The sequence below is a fragment of the Herpailurus yagouaroundi genome, unplaced genomic scaffold (genome assembly GCF_014898765.1).
Source record: "Herpailurus yagouaroundi ecotype Mexico unplaced genomic scaffold, PumYag 67189, whole genome shotgun sequence".
NCBI classification, from domain to species: domain Eukaryota; kingdom Metazoa; phylum Chordata; class Mammalia; order Carnivora; family Felidae; genus Herpailurus; species Herpailurus yagouaroundi.
Window position 1 is genome coordinate 296,235 of NW_024420031.1, and position 14,735 is coordinate 310,969.

The 14,735-nt window shown below is 45.3% G+C and overlaps 1 protein-coding gene across 10 annotated transcripts in view; it reads right to left on the reverse strand.

Moving 5' to 3' along the window:
• Window positions 1–14,735, reverse strand: part of SMC1A (structural maintenance of chromosomes 1A) — a 45,963-nt gene that overhangs the window by 27,966 nt on the left and 3,262 nt on the right. For 8 of the 10 annotated variants that reach the window (XR_005787821.1, XM_040467080.1, XM_040467078.1 and 5 more), the window contains exons 2-18: window positions 13,592–13,780; window positions 13,369–13,481; window positions 12,184–12,387; window positions 11,852–12,090; window positions 10,935–11,193; window positions 10,713–10,853; window positions 9,942–10,024; window positions 9,579–9,786; window positions 8,334–8,519; window positions 8,062–8,241; window positions 7,818–7,964; window positions 7,581–7,718; window positions 6,659–6,775; window positions 6,446–6,552; window positions 3,350–3,491; window positions 1,208–1,353; window positions 966–1,119 (exon numbers count right to left, since the gene is read on the reverse strand). Coding sequence is in view for 7 of the 10 variants with exons in the window: in XM_040467080.1 (XP_040323014.1) it covers window positions 966–1,119; window positions 1,208–1,353; window positions 3,350–3,491; window positions 6,446–6,552; window positions 6,659–6,775; window positions 7,581–7,718; window positions 7,818–7,964; window positions 8,062–8,241; window positions 8,334–8,519; window positions 9,579–9,786; window positions 9,942–10,024; window positions 10,713–10,853; window positions 10,935–11,193; window positions 11,852–12,090; window positions 12,184–12,387; window positions 13,369–13,481; window positions 13,592–13,780 (2,753 nt within the window). In the remaining 3 variants the exon portion in view is untranslated. The remainder of the gene's footprint in view (window positions 1–965; window positions 1,120–1,207; window positions 1,354–3,349; window positions 3,492–6,445; window positions 6,553–6,658; window positions 6,776–7,580; window positions 7,719–7,817; window positions 7,965–8,061; window positions 8,242–8,333; window positions 8,520–9,578; window positions 9,787–9,941; window positions 10,025–10,712; window positions 10,854–10,934; window positions 11,194–11,851; window positions 12,091–12,183; window positions 12,388–13,368; window positions 13,482–13,591; window positions 13,781–14,735) is intronic. The other 2 variants (XR_005787823.1, XR_005787822.1) reach the window with 2 other exon arrangements.

Sequence of the window (14,735 nt, forward strand, 5' to 3'; positions counted from 1 at the left end):
GCGCTCCTATGCAGCCTTCAAAGTCTTTGAGAAGCACCTTGCTAGAGAACACCTGTGGCAGAAGGACAGCAGCTCTGAAGGCACAGAGACCGGAGTTCAAATTTGGGCTCTACCACTAACGGTGGGATCCTGGGCAAGTCATGCTGTCAGATCCTGACACCTGAATCCTGATTTAAACACACAAACCCTCAACTGTAACACGGGACAACGCCTGCCTGGCAGGATTGTTTTGGATTAGGAGTAATTATGTCATCCGTTATCATGGCGCCCGGCACATTTCTGGTGTTCAAAATATTTTGAATTAAATTGAAATGCTATTTGGGAGGAGGGAGGGAAAGACATGTGGGCCTGAGATCTGTGCCCAGGTCTAAGACAGATATATGCAAACCTCCTCTCAGTTAATGTTCCCACCCTTTGCTACCAATTGTCAATTCCAGGACATAAGATGCCTTGGCTCCTCTACTGGCTAGTGTCCCTCCCTTTCCTATGACTAAACTTTGTCACCTCTGCATTCCTGATGTCCCTTACCCAACCCTCTCCTGGCCAACCTCTTTCACTGCAGCTAGGCCATCATTTCTCAGGTCCCTCAGCTTCTGTCTTCCTTTGCTCTTGGCTAATGTCCCTCAACATGCACTCTTCCCAACAGTCATCACCTGCGGGAGCTAACTTTTTCCTCAAGTCCCTAAGGTTACATACAGAATGATTTCATCTTCTCCTGGCCTCACTCCCTCACCACCCACTGACAGCACTACCCCTCAATTCAACTTCCCTCTCACACCAAGGCTATTGCCTTTCACTTCACCTGCCTTCACAGCCTCACCCTGCCTCATCTCCCCTTCATCCTTCCTTATGTTCCCCACCACCTCCACCCACCATCCTTTTCTCTCTCTCCCTGGTCACTCTCACCTCCCATCTCTGGTCAATGTTGTTCATTGCCCACTCCCACCACCAGCCATGACACACACCTCTTCCTGACTAATGTCGTCCATAGTGCCTTTAGACAGTGGCAACTTGATGTCCTGCATCTTGCAGGCCTGTAGCAGGTTGTGGCGGTCACTGCGTTTCTGTTCAAGCTTGGTCTCAATGGCTGTTACCTCCTTCTGTAAGTGGGTCATTTCCCTAAGAAGGTCCAGGGAGAGGTGAGATCCAAATCCAGCAGGCTGCCTGCTCTACCTAGTTCCCCCACCCCAGGCCTGAACCCACTCACTTGTTGGCGCCCCCCAGTTTCTTACGAATCTCCTCCATCTCATGATTCTTATCATTCACCTCCGACTTCTTGGCCAGGTGCTGATTCTTCAGGTCTTGTAGCTGGGCCATGGTCTCATCTATGATCTTCATGTGTCTTTGCTCCTCCTGGTCCCAGCAGGGGGAACAGGACAAGAAGTGAAGGTTTTCCTCATCTCACCTTGGGATCTTCTCCCCTTGCCCCCACCCTTTCCACCAGGCAGAAGGAGCCTCTGGGTGTGTCAGAACCTCTTCAATAAGCTCTACTTTCACATACCACCATCACCCTCTGGGCTTCTTTTTATCTTTTTTCAAATTTGGTTGCCCTCCCCTACATACCCCATAATACAAGTTGCTTGATGTAGAAAAGTTCAAAGTACTGAAACAGTATCAAGTAGGAGGAGAAAAAGTCACTCGTAATCCCACCAGCCACAGATAACCAATTAACATCTTAGTCTGTTTCCTCCTATCACTTCTAGATAGCCCTACAGACTTGAGACTAGATTAGAATTAAAACTCTATATTCTGACTTAGTATTATATTTAAGCATCTTTTCCACATCAAAATTGCCATCATGAGCAATATAACATCAATTTTTTAAAAACCCACACAAACAATACTGTGTATTTTCTATGAGTGTACCTATATGAATATACAAGTATTTAAATAAATGCCTACAAGCTCTGGAAGAATACTCACTACATGGGATTAGCCCCAGGAAGAGGAAAGGGAGTGGCATTGAGCATGGTCAGTCAAGGGGATCGGAGTCTTACTTAATAGATCAGATTTCTTAAAGGAAGAATGTTTGGTTTTCATTTTGATCTTAAAGTCACATAAAGGAGACATATCTGCAACTTCCTCCCAAATGGCTCATAAAAACAATATGCATACACAGACAATGCAGAAACAAATATGGCATGTCAGTGACTGATGAATCTTGGTGACAGGTAGGGGGGAGTTCTTTGTAATACTCATTTTCAAATGATTTCAAAATAAAAAGTCATAGAAACATGACTCTGGATCATCTAGATGTCCATGTATGCCTGCCTGATCTTCATTTGCATTTAAGATTCTGGTGACACCAAAGAAAACTACTTTAATTATCTGGGTTTAATGAAAACACACACACACACCACCACCACCACCACTACCACCAACAAACACAGGCAGACATAAAAGTCAAATGGTTTAAACCAAGTGAAGAGGATCAAATCACCTCAGGACGGGACGCTGTGAGAAGAACAAAGGTTTGACAGGAATTTAAAGAGAAGGAATGTGGGAAAAGGGAGTTGTTAGACAATACCCAGTGACACAGGCATGCTTGACTCAAACTGAGCCGTGGCAGTCAGCAGCACAGGCGCACTGTGAAAAGGGACTCAGTTTCAGCAAAACACCATCATCTGTTACACTGAATTAATGTGGTTAATTATAAAAATTAATTTGTAAGTTTATCCTGGCTTTCTGGTTAAGTGCTCTAAGTATGGATGTTTGTATATATTTAACAGTAAGGGTTTTTTTAAGCCAATGCTAAAGATCTTAGGTCTTTAAACAGGTTCTGTATATTACTAAAATTTGAAGACCATTTAACTACACACATATATGAATGTAGCGTAATTTGCTAAACTCCTAATTCCCAGAGGACATTGGAGAGTTTCCAATATAGAACTATAAATGTTTGTAATAAACATCAACCTCCATGCACAAAGCTGTGCCAGCATTATGGATTTCCTCAGGTATTACTGAGTAAGAGGGGATAAATACATTCTGAAGAATCTTGATGGATGGTGCCATATGGCATAAAAGAATGCTGGTCTTGGGCACCGTGGCCAGTGTTAATCATTTTTTTTAATCTTGGATGTGATAGGAAACAAATTACCTCTGATTGTTGCTTTAATTTGCATTTCTTTGATTTCTAATAAGGCTAAATTATGTGTATGTGTTTATGGGCTATTTGAACCTTCTTAAATTGTTTGTGCCTCTTACTCATTTCATTTTTCCTATTTAGGTCTTGGTGTTTTCTTATTTCAACAGGGCTTTATAAATAATGGATATTATCCTTCTATCATATCTTTTCCAATTTTTCCTCCCAGTTCTTAGTATGTCTTTTCATGCTCTCCTTCCTTACCTTCTTGAGCTTTTCTATCTCATTTTCATCCTTTTTCACTGTCTGCTCCCACATGTGCACTTTATCTTGGTCCTCTTTCAGTTGGTTCTTTTCAAAATCCAACTGGATGCCCAAGCGAGTCTTCTGATTCTCAAACTCCAAACTGTGGGGAGAAAAGAGAACTAGACCCAGGATGCAGGGACTCAGGTACTACCAGATTTCAGTCACCACTCAGCTCATCCCTCCATATCCACATAAAACTATTCCAACTCCAACTGACGCTGGAGAACTAAGTTCCTCAGCCTTGCCTTGTGGATATGGCACAAGGCAGGGGAGATCAGGCCAAACTTCACTACTCCCCCTTTATACATTGGAAGACTCCAGAACCCTCCCAAGTTCCTAGGAGGCACAAAAAGGTCCACCTGAACCCACCAGCCATGATAATTCCTACTTATTAAGTTTCTGTGTACTTTACAAAATTACCTCTAATCCTCTAATTAATAGCTCCACAAGTAAGCATGATTATCCTAATTTTACAAATGAGGGAACATGGGCCAAGAGGTAAAAGACCTTGCCCAAGGCCACACAGGAATCCAGGTCTAACACCAAACCCAGGCTGTTTCTCCTATGGCACCATCGCAATGTAATGTGGCAGAATAAGAGGTCTGGCATCCAAACTCTGCCATTCACTAGTAGTGTAATCTTGGCCAAGGTAGTTATACATTCTATGCTTCTGTTTCCTCATCTATAAGATGGAAATAACAGTAGTGCTTACCTCATAGTTATTGGGAGAATTTTTTTAACAAGTTAATATGCATCCAGTCCTTAGAAGCATACCAGACACACAGTTAAATACTTAATAAATTTTAGTTACCATCATTATTGACAGTATCCTGGTTGCATTCAGCTTATACTTGCTCATGGGCTTTGACTCTTTCCAATGAGCCCACCCACCCTCCCCCATCCCAGAACCTTCAAGGAGCAGAGCTTAGGTAGTAAAAACAAAACATAGAGAAAATGCTAGATTTCTGCTATTGCCCTGCTCCCCATCTCTTCAGAAACTCAAAGAGTATGTAACCAGCATCCAGATACTAGCAGGCCAGACAGGGCTCATTTCCAACTGCCTCCCCACCCCCGCAATATGGTGTGACAGATGCTGCCAGATGTCATGCTAGCAGCTTAACCCTATTAGTCACTATAATCCAAATGGAATGTAATTAACTCTATAATTTTGAGCCATGCAATTTTAAGTCCAATATCCCAAGCATGACTCATAAAGCCCTCTGCAATCTGGCCCCTGCTGACCTGTCCACCACCCCCGCCTTCCTCCTGACCCCATTTTTATGCTCCAGACATTCAAAACTACTTAGTTTCCAGTACAAGGCACACTCTCTCACACCTCCGAGCATGCTGTTCTCACTGCCTGGAACTCCCTTCTGTCTGCTGCCCAGCTGGCCAAGTCCTACTCACTCTACAGGCATCCAGTTCATCGCTTCTTGTTCTGGAAAAGCTTTCCTGACAGTTGTGAGCAGGTTCTCCGCTTTTATTACATGTTTCTGGGTTTCCTCCCTTTTTGGTGCAGTTAATTATATCCCACAGTTCGTAACACGCTTATGTTCACTGTCTGTGCAAGACCATGGTCTCCTTTGGCTCAATACCTGATTTCCACTCCCATTACTCTCCCTACAGTGAGCACACACCCCAAAGTGACATACATACATACGTACGTACATACATACATACATACGTATATAGCCTTAAGAATACACACCCTTGTAAAATATACTTGTTTTTAAATGTACACAAATACAATTATAAACGTATGTATGTTACAGCCTGTAAATCTAGTTCTTGCTTTGAACTGCTACACAGTATTGCATAGTCTATATATTCATCACATTCTACTTATATTTTCCTCCAAGTGATGGCCATTTATGTGCCTACCAATGTCCAACTACTATAAATTATGCCAAGACACAACCCCGAATGTGTCTCTTTGTTGCCCTGTGGCAACACTCTCTCTGAGCTATATATCCAGAAGTGGCTTTGCTAAGTCATAGAGCTTATGCAGACTTATTTTCACCAAATACTGCTAAGACTGTTTTAATTTGCATTTCTCTGATTAGAAACAAGGCTGAACATCAATCTGTAGTTATCAGCCATTTGTGCTTCTTTTTCCATGAAATGCTAACTACACCCTCTGTCCATTTCTCTATTGGGTCCCTTGTTTTTATCTTTCTTCTTGATTTGCAGTTCTCTGAACATTTCCTCTGTCTATGTACCTCAAGTACAGCATCAATGACACTATTCTGAAATTGTTGATCTACTTGTTTGTCTCCCCCACTTCCACAACCCCCTGAGGACAAGGACAGTCTCTGATTCAATTCTATATCCTTTGAGCCTGGCTTATGGGTAGGAGAGCAATGAGTATTTACTATATGGGCCATGAGCTACATAAACTACAGACTGAGACCCAGGGTCCAGGGGGTGACCTCTTTTAAAGATTGTCACGTTCGTCTGTGTCACCCCAATCTCCCCACCAATACCTAGCACAGGACAACTTTGTACAACATAGGGACTCAAGAAAAGTCTATTAAATTAAATATAGTAAAGAGGGGGAAGAGAAGAGGAACTGTTGTGTTGTTCTTACTATTCTTCCAACTTCATTCCATCCCCACCCCTCTGCAATGCCCATCAGGATAATGACAATAATAAAAGCTAGCATTTACTACTCTTGGTAGGTGCTAAGTATTATCCTAAATACTTTACAAGGACGAGTTCATTTGATCTACCTAAATGCCATGAGACAGGCATCCTTATTATCCCACTTTACAGATAAGGAAACTGGGCCTCAGAGAGGTCAAGTCACTGCCCAAGATAATGAGTTATGGAGCTAGGATTCTAACCCAGGTAAATCACATTTAAAGCTGGCACTCTTAAGCATGAGACCATGCCACACTGCCTCCCTGATGTTCCTGTTCTTTAAAGCCGACCTACTACACCCATCGTTCTAAGAGCTGCTCTTTGTCTTATGATGGCATGTGACTTCCCAGGATATCAGGCTGGGGGCTCAAGGGCACCCCAGTGTGTCCTCTTGTACCCCACACTTCCACTTACCGCTTCTTGGCAATTTCGTTCTGCCGCTTCACCTTCTCTTCCTCAAACTCTCGGATGTTGCGCACACCAATCTCCCGACAAAACTCTTCAAACACCTCATCCTCCACCTGAGGGGAGAAGCAAGGGACAGCAAAGGCCCTCTGGATCAGAGTGCTGCTGCCAGTCCCAGTCCCACCCCACTGCACACACTGGCATGGTTCATCCCTTACCAACCTGGTTCATCTTCTCCTTCAAGTCTTTCATTTCCCTCTCTCGGCTCTGGATGATCCTCTTGATATCATTAATGCGAGGCCCAAAGTTGGCTAGCTCACTCTCCAGCTTGGACTTTTCCTGCAGGAAACAGGGTTGAGGGAAAAAGAGACCAGGCTCTTTGGAGGAACGGAGCCACCCTGAGCTCACCGGCCCCTGCAAAAGAAGGGCTAGCTCTCCACATGCTGAGAGAACATGGCTCACAATTCCCCAGTCAAGGTTCCATCATCTCCCACTTGAACCATCACACAGCTTCCTCCTCGGGCTCTTTTCGGCTAGCTTTAATCCACATGGTAAACATCATCAGTTACAGGTCCACATTTCCTTATCTATAACCCTCGGAATTCAGACTCTTTGATTTTAAAAGAAGGTAAAGGGATATTTATACTACACTTTAAATAATGCCTCCAGGTGGTCTCGGGAAGCACCCTATGATCAAACACATTAATATACCTAGAAGAGCACCCCCACCGAGAGGGACTGAAATGCCAGCGTTCACTTTCAATTCACTTTCAGAAGCAGCTCAGATATTTGTTGAACGAATAATGCTAATAATAGCATCTAACATTTACTGAGCACTTACCGGGCGCAAGGAATCAGTCTAAGTACTTTACAGGCATGTAATCATTCAATCTTTGCAAGAAGGCTATAAAGCAGGTGGTACTCTAACTCCCATTTTACAAATAGATGAAAAACTGATGATGACACATTAAGTAAGCTGCCTCCCACCATAAAGTCGAGATCTGAAGCCCGGGCTGCTATGCTTGGTTCCCTGAGGTAGGCTGGGAGGAGAGAGGGAAATGGGATACATTTCCACTCCCAGAGAAACTCTGACCAGGAATGTGAGGGTGGCCTTTGGAGGACAGGGCTGAAGACTAAGCCCCACCTGCAGATTCAGGGCTAGATGTCTTGTCTTAGTCTGTTCCAGGTCACTCTGCGAGTACTTGAGCCGCATCTGTAGTCCATGGGCCTGAGACTGTACCTGACGTAGCTCTGCCTCTTTCCGCTTTGCCTTCATCTGCTCCTGAAGTGGACATGACAGAACAGCTAGGTGATAAGAACAGGAGTGGCCAGCCTGGGCTTAGGACTCCAAACCCTGGGGACAGTAATGCCCATGACTTACTTTCAGCTCCTCTGTCAACCGCTCCTTTTTCTCTTTCAACTTATCTACCGCTTTCTCATCCCAGCGCCGAGCCTTGGCTTTCAAGTCACTGGCTCCACCAGAGATCACCCCTGACTTCTGGAACAGGGTCCCATCCAGTGCCACCGTCTACACACAGTAGGGAAAAGAGAGAAGGAGGGAGAGAAGATGAAGAGTCTCCAATACTAAGCCTGTCCAGCTCCAATGTGCACAAGGGAATCCATACCTTGTGACGCTGATGGCCGCCAAAGGCAATGCGGCGGGCATCCTCCACATTGTCACACACAAGGGCGTTGCCACAAGCATATTGCAGGGCCTTTTTGATGTGGGGTGGCTCATAGCGAATTACGTCAATCACCAGCTTGGCCCCCTTCAGTTCCCGGAGCTTCTCATCTGTAGGTTTCACCTATGGGAAGAAGCTCAGTAAGTGGGAGAACATGGAGGGCTAGGAGAAGGGGCCCTCTCACACTGCCCTGACCCCATCCCCACCAGCCTCACCTCCAGGTAGTCAAGAGGCAAGAAGGTCTCAGGCTCCCCGCGCTGTTCCTTGATATACTGAATACAGTCCCGGCCTGTCTTCTCAGAGTCCACGATAATGGCATCCATGTTCTTGCCCAAAACCTTGGTCACGGCAATCTGGTACTTCTTTTGTGTGGGCTGACAGAGGTCAATGAGGCGTCCATACTGAGGAAAGTCAGAAGAGAAAACTGAAGCATGAGGCTTTTGGGGACTGACTCAGGAACCCCAATTCCCAGTTCAGAAGTGGCAGACCAAAACCTGCATGAGGAACGTAGCTTCCATGCTATGGAGGAAAAGCCTACTCTGTCCCCAAAGCAACAATCACTCCAGTCATGCCTGAATCCAAAATCATCTTTCTAAACCTCAGTTTTATCATTTCACAGACCACTACTGCCCCAGGCACTATGTCAGATACCCCTTACATACATTACCTCAAATTCTCACAAGCACCCAGCAAAATAAATCTTTTTCTAGTTCATGTCCCCCATGCCCCCTAAGCTAATCCTGGTTCTCTAAGAACTATCAGATAATGGGTAAGATCTTCAAGGGCAGGAAATGAGCCTAAATCATCCTTATAAACTCCCCAGGAGTATCTAGAGGACAGATCAGGAAATATCTATGGAACCAAATTAAGTTAAACCCAGGGAAGGAATTATAGCAATAGAGATCCTTATAAACTCCCCCAGAAGTGTCTAGAGGACAGATCAGGAAATATCTATGGGACCAAATTAAGTTGAACCCAGGGATGGATAGCAATAGAGAGAGAATACTCAGGGAACTCAAGATTTGGTTTACGAGGCCAAGAGCTCTGATAAAGCCTAGGATATCCCTACAAGTAAACAAACCACTTGGTACAGGCCATGTGAGCTCATATCAAAGCCTGCAGAGTTACTTCCTATGAGACTAAATCATATCCTGTGGCTCTTCCCACTTCCAAAGGCCTCTCCAGTTTCCCAGCATCCCACAGAGGAGTGGAAGCAGCAAGACAAAACCTTCAAGAAGTTGCAACTGGTGTGATAGAAAGAACAGGAGGTTCCAAGTCAGACATAAGTTGGGTTTGGATTACAATTCTTATAAGCTGTGCTGTTTTGGGTAAGTCATTTCATCTCTCTGAGCCTGTTCCCCCAGCTGTAAAAAAGGGATCAGCAATCTTGTCTTCACAGGGCTGCTGACAGCCAGTGGGAGAGTAGGTGCTCAGGAAAGGAGTTCCCTTTCCATTCTTACCACAGAGCCAGGGTACAAGCGCTTGATGCTTTCCATAATCTCTGCCTTTCGCTGTTGGCGGCTGCTCTCCTGGCGGTCAATACGGGCATCACCTAGCTGCTCCATCACCTGGTTCAGCTCCTTATTGATCTCATCAATACGCCGTTTGGCCATCTCCACCTCCTCTGTCAGCTCCCCCTCTAACTTCTTCTGCTCCTCTAGGGACTGCCTACAAAGTGAGGGATCACAAGGGGTTACCCTGGCTAGTGAGAAAATATACCTGGCTGAAAGGGACTCTGGGGATCCTGCCTGAGGAGGGGCAGGACAAATAGGGTTCACAACAACAGCCCTGGAAATAAGAGGAAAGGCTGCAGAGCCACATACTTGCTAGTGGTAATGTATTCCTCTAGTTTCTCAATCCGTTTCTGATTCTCTTCAATCTCCCGCAGCTTTTGCTTGATCTTGGCCTGGAAGAAAGACAAATATACACCATCACCAGGGGCTGAGCAAGCTAACTCTAAGACCATGGTGCCCTGGCTTATACCTGCTATGTGCCCACTGATCAAAAAGCCCAACAGTCCAGGACAGTCTGTCACTAATGGGGGAGACCTACTAAAAAGCAGACACACAACAGTGTTCAGTGTGGCTCTGTTAATTGATGCCCCTCCCAGAGCCCTGAGACCTTCTCATGACGTTCTACCTAGCCTGGGTAGAACATGTCCTGGTTCTGCCACTTCATAATGATGTGACCTTAGGCAAATTACTTCACCTCTGCACTATAGTTTCCTCATTTGGAAAATGAGGAATTAAATGAGTAAATACATGTAAAATATAGTACCTAGCAAACAATAAATGCTTACTAGTTGTTAGCTATTGTCATTACTGTTAAGGGGCACCTGGGTAACTCAGTCAGTTAAGTGTCTGACTTCAGCTCAGGTCATGATCTTGCGGTTCGTGGGTTTGAGCCCCGCATCAGGTTCTCTGCTGTCAGCACAGAGCCTGCTTTGGATCCTCTGCTCCCCTCTCTCTGTGCCCCCTCCCCTGCTCACGCTCTCTCCCTCTCAAAAATAAACATTAAAAAGAAAAAAAAAAAAAGACTTTCATCACTTCTTTTTTCTCTGGACCATCATCCCTAATCTTATAACACATGCCCACCTCTGTCTCTACTTTCTTCCGCTCTTCCAGATCCAGCCGGTCCTGGTCGGCTTTCTGATCTCGATTGAACTTCTCCAGCTCCTGGGCCAACGTAGCCGCTCTCTTGCTGGCTTCTTCTTTCAACCGGTGGTATTTCTTCACCTGTATTAGGAACAGGTAACCAAATCAGTCTCTGTAGAAGCACAGCAATCCCCCACCCACCCCCAACCTCCCAGAGCTTACCTGATTCTCCTCCAAGGTTAAGTCTCTGCCCTGACTCTGACTCTCCTCTTCCATCCGTTCCTCAAACTCCTGCCGGGCTTTCTCTACTGACAGCATCTCCTTTTCCAGCTCATCCATGTCACCTTTACGCTTCTTGTAATGTTTCTGAGCATTCTGTAGGGACTTCTTGGCTGCTTCCAGCTTCTTGATTTTGTGGGAGGTATTCTCCTTGGCTTTGATGTATTGAGGTCGCTTCTGGTTCAGCTCTGAGTCCTTCTCCCTTTTGCCGGAGGGGGGGTGGTGGGTAAATCAGTTAGCACTGTGGCAGAAGAGAGGGTTCCCAGGCTTTTTACCCAAAGGGGGGGCCTGATGTCCCAGCCAGCCTCAGGGAATTGCTTAAAGAACGAGGACCTGATGCCCCACAGATCCTCAGAAAAGGGGCAGTCTGACTACTCCCTGGAACTGATGGCTTCAGCCTGGCATTCCGGCCATTCCACAAGGTAAAGCTGCCACTCCTGCCTCAGCCCTAGCCAGGCCACGACCCTCAGTAACAGCTCCCAAGAATGCCCTATGTTCATGGAGTTTTCCCCCATCTGATCTAACTTTTTCATGTCCTTTAAACTTCTAGCGCCAGTTTTCCTCTTCCAGGAAGGCATTCCCAGCCACTCTAGTAGCCAGGCCTCCCATTGCTTCCTCTCACTTGGCAAGGTCCCCACCCCTTTCAAGTTCTCTCTTTCATGAGTAGCCATCTACCCAGAGTCTGAGTACTCAAATGCTTTGTCTAAAATGCAAGTCAAGAAATGTGTTTGGTTCTGGCCAAAGCAAGTCAAGAGGAAGACAAACTAGGACGAACACCGGACTCTAGGCTCAGAGGAGCCCTAGGAAACAGCACAGCCTCTTGGTTTCCCATAGGTTGCAGGCCCAGGCCTGCCTCTTACTTGATCTCCTTCTCAATCTGCTGCTGCTCCCGCATCATTTTGCCCAGCTCCTTCTTCTTCTCCTTCAGCTCATCCTCTACCTTGTCCATACGCTTCTTGTCCTTCTCAATCTCCTTGTTCTTAGAGGCCAGTTCCTTATTGAGCTTCTCAATCTCCACTTCATTATGATAAAGCTTAAAGAGTTGCAGCTGCACCTGAGCTCGCACCACCTCATCCTTCAGGCGCTGGTAGCGGTCGGCCTGCGCAAACAGGAGCACGGAGGCAGGTGTGCATCAGTAAGGCACTGGCTCGACCCTGGCCCCTTAGAGCCCAGAGGTAGCCTAGCCACCTACCTCTTCTTTCTCCTGTTTGGCTTCCTTGCGTTCAGCCGCAATGTTTTTTTTGCGATGGTAATTAAACTGTGTGTCCTCTTCAGCCTTCACCATTTCCTTCTTTCGCTTGTCATACTCCTGGGCCAGCTCCCCAGAGCGACTTATCTCTTCAAATAGAGCTGTCCTCTCTTTGGGATTCTTCATGGCAATAGATTCCACAGCACCCTAGTAGAGATCAAAACACTCTCCCCATTTAGAGCCTATCCAACCCAGTTCCTTCTACCCATTTCTACTCAGTTATTCAGAAAAAGGTCTCTGACCCTCTCCCCGCACTAGGTGCCACATTTCACACTGGGCCTTGAGGACACGTTCCCTGCCTCTTGAGGTGCACACAGAGCAAAAGAGACAAAAGCAAAGACAACACCATGTGTTATGTGCAGTGACAGAAGCAACACAGAAAAAGCACTAAGTGAAGCTTGGGGGTAGGAGACTGATAGGAGTGTCTATCCAGGAAAGCTTCCCAAAGGTGACATCTAAGTTGAGTTTGAAAGATGGGGAAGAACTAACCAAGAAAGTTAAGAGAGAAGGTCATTTCATGTAAAGGACAATTAATATGCAAAGGCCTGAAGGCCAAAGAAAGCAAGTGAATTTGGGGAACTATAAACAGTTTAACTGAGCTGGAATGCAGGGTTGGAAGGGAAAATACCGACAGGTGAGGGGCTAGTAAGGTGGGCAAGAACCAAAGGATGATGTTTCCTGAATGCCAGGAGTTTGGAGTTTATGCTAAAGCAATGATTTAGCATGCATAATAACCTGGAGAGCTTGGTAAAACACTCAGTGCTGGGCCCCATCCCATAGTCTCTATGTCTATAGATCTGGGATGGGACCAGAGAAGGTGCATTTCTAGCATGTCCCCAAGTTGATGCTGATCCAGAGACTATAATTTGAGAACCACCATCATAAGACAATGAGCAATCACTGAAATGCTTTAAGGAGGAAAAGGAAAGAAACAGATTTGTGTCTTTGTAAGATGAACCTAGCCTAAGGGATGAACTGGAAGAGGACAGACTGGAGTCTTGTAAGCCCAGTGAAGAAGCTGCTACATTAATTCAGGGGAGAGATGAAGCTCAAGATGAAGCAGGCCCAGTGAGGATGGGACAAGGATCAGCAAAGAGCAGACAGCCAATAATTGTTAAAAATGCTCACCTGGAAGACGAGGAAGTTACGAGCTTTGATGAGAATGCCCAACTTCTCTAATTCCTCACTGTACTCATGTAGCTGAACCACTTTGTTGTTGATCTTGTACTCAGAAGAACCCCCTACAAGACAGTGCATGAGTTAGCTGAAGGTCAGACATCCACCTATCCCAGTCAACTAGTCTAGTCACCTCCCGGGACCCAAGGGGAGCCTTCTGGCCAGCCTCACCCACCAACAATGACACGGGCAAAGGTGCGGTCCTCAGCACCCTCCTCAGAGTAGACCATGCTGACAAAGGCCCGATTGGCAGCTGGCTTGCCCACAGGAGCTCCATGGATCAGGTCCCTCAGGGTCTTTACTCGCAGGTTGCTGGTTTTCTCACCCAATACAAAGCTGATCGCATCCATGAGATTTGACTTACCTAAGGGAGTAGGGGACAAAGCAGAGGAGGGGAAGTCAGGGAACACTGCTCTGCCCCCACCGGAGCCCTGGTTCAAGGGCTGAGAAAAACAGTCCCTTTGCAGCTATTACCTACAGCAGTTAAAGACTAGAATCCCATCTAAGGAAACAGCATATTCACATAATGGATTGTTCTACAACCATTAACGACACGGGGAAATGCCCATAATAGAAGAAATAAGCAGATAATATAACTATAACAAAAAATATAGTTTGATCTCAACCAAGTTTAAAAGTTAAAAAAAAAAAAAAAGAGCTAAGGGAAGGTGATAATGGGGAGTTGCTGTTTCCTGTGTACACTTTCAGTTTTGCAAGATGAAAAAGTTCAGGAGATCAGTTGTACAATGTGAAGATACTTAACATGGCTGAACTGTACACTTAAAAAAATCGTTAAGATGACAAATTTTGCTATGTGTATTTTACTATATTTTTTAAAAGGCATATTCCTATTGTGATACGATATGACACATACAGCATCATCTATGAAGTATCTTGCCAAAATATTTAACCTAAATCTGAACAAGCCTTTAGACCTACCTTCCAGTTTACAGGAAACATAGTAGTTAGAGGAACATAGTAAGTGACACTATGAAGAAACCTTAAGACAAACACAGAATGTGGGATACTCTCCAAGACAACTGGCCTGATTTTTTCAAAAAGTGAATGTCTAAAAAGAAACTTGTGGAGAACCACTCCAGAACACAAGCGATTACTGAGAAATAAGCAAAGGCAGTGCACGAACTTTGATTGGATTCGAGTTTCCCTTTAAAACCAAAACCAAAACCAAAACCAAAGCCAAAGCCAAAACGACATTCTGGGGAACAATTAGGGAAGCTTGAATATGAACTAGATAACTGACGACAACAAGGAAATTAATTTTCCCGGGTGTGATCACAGTCTACTGGTGACACAAGAGA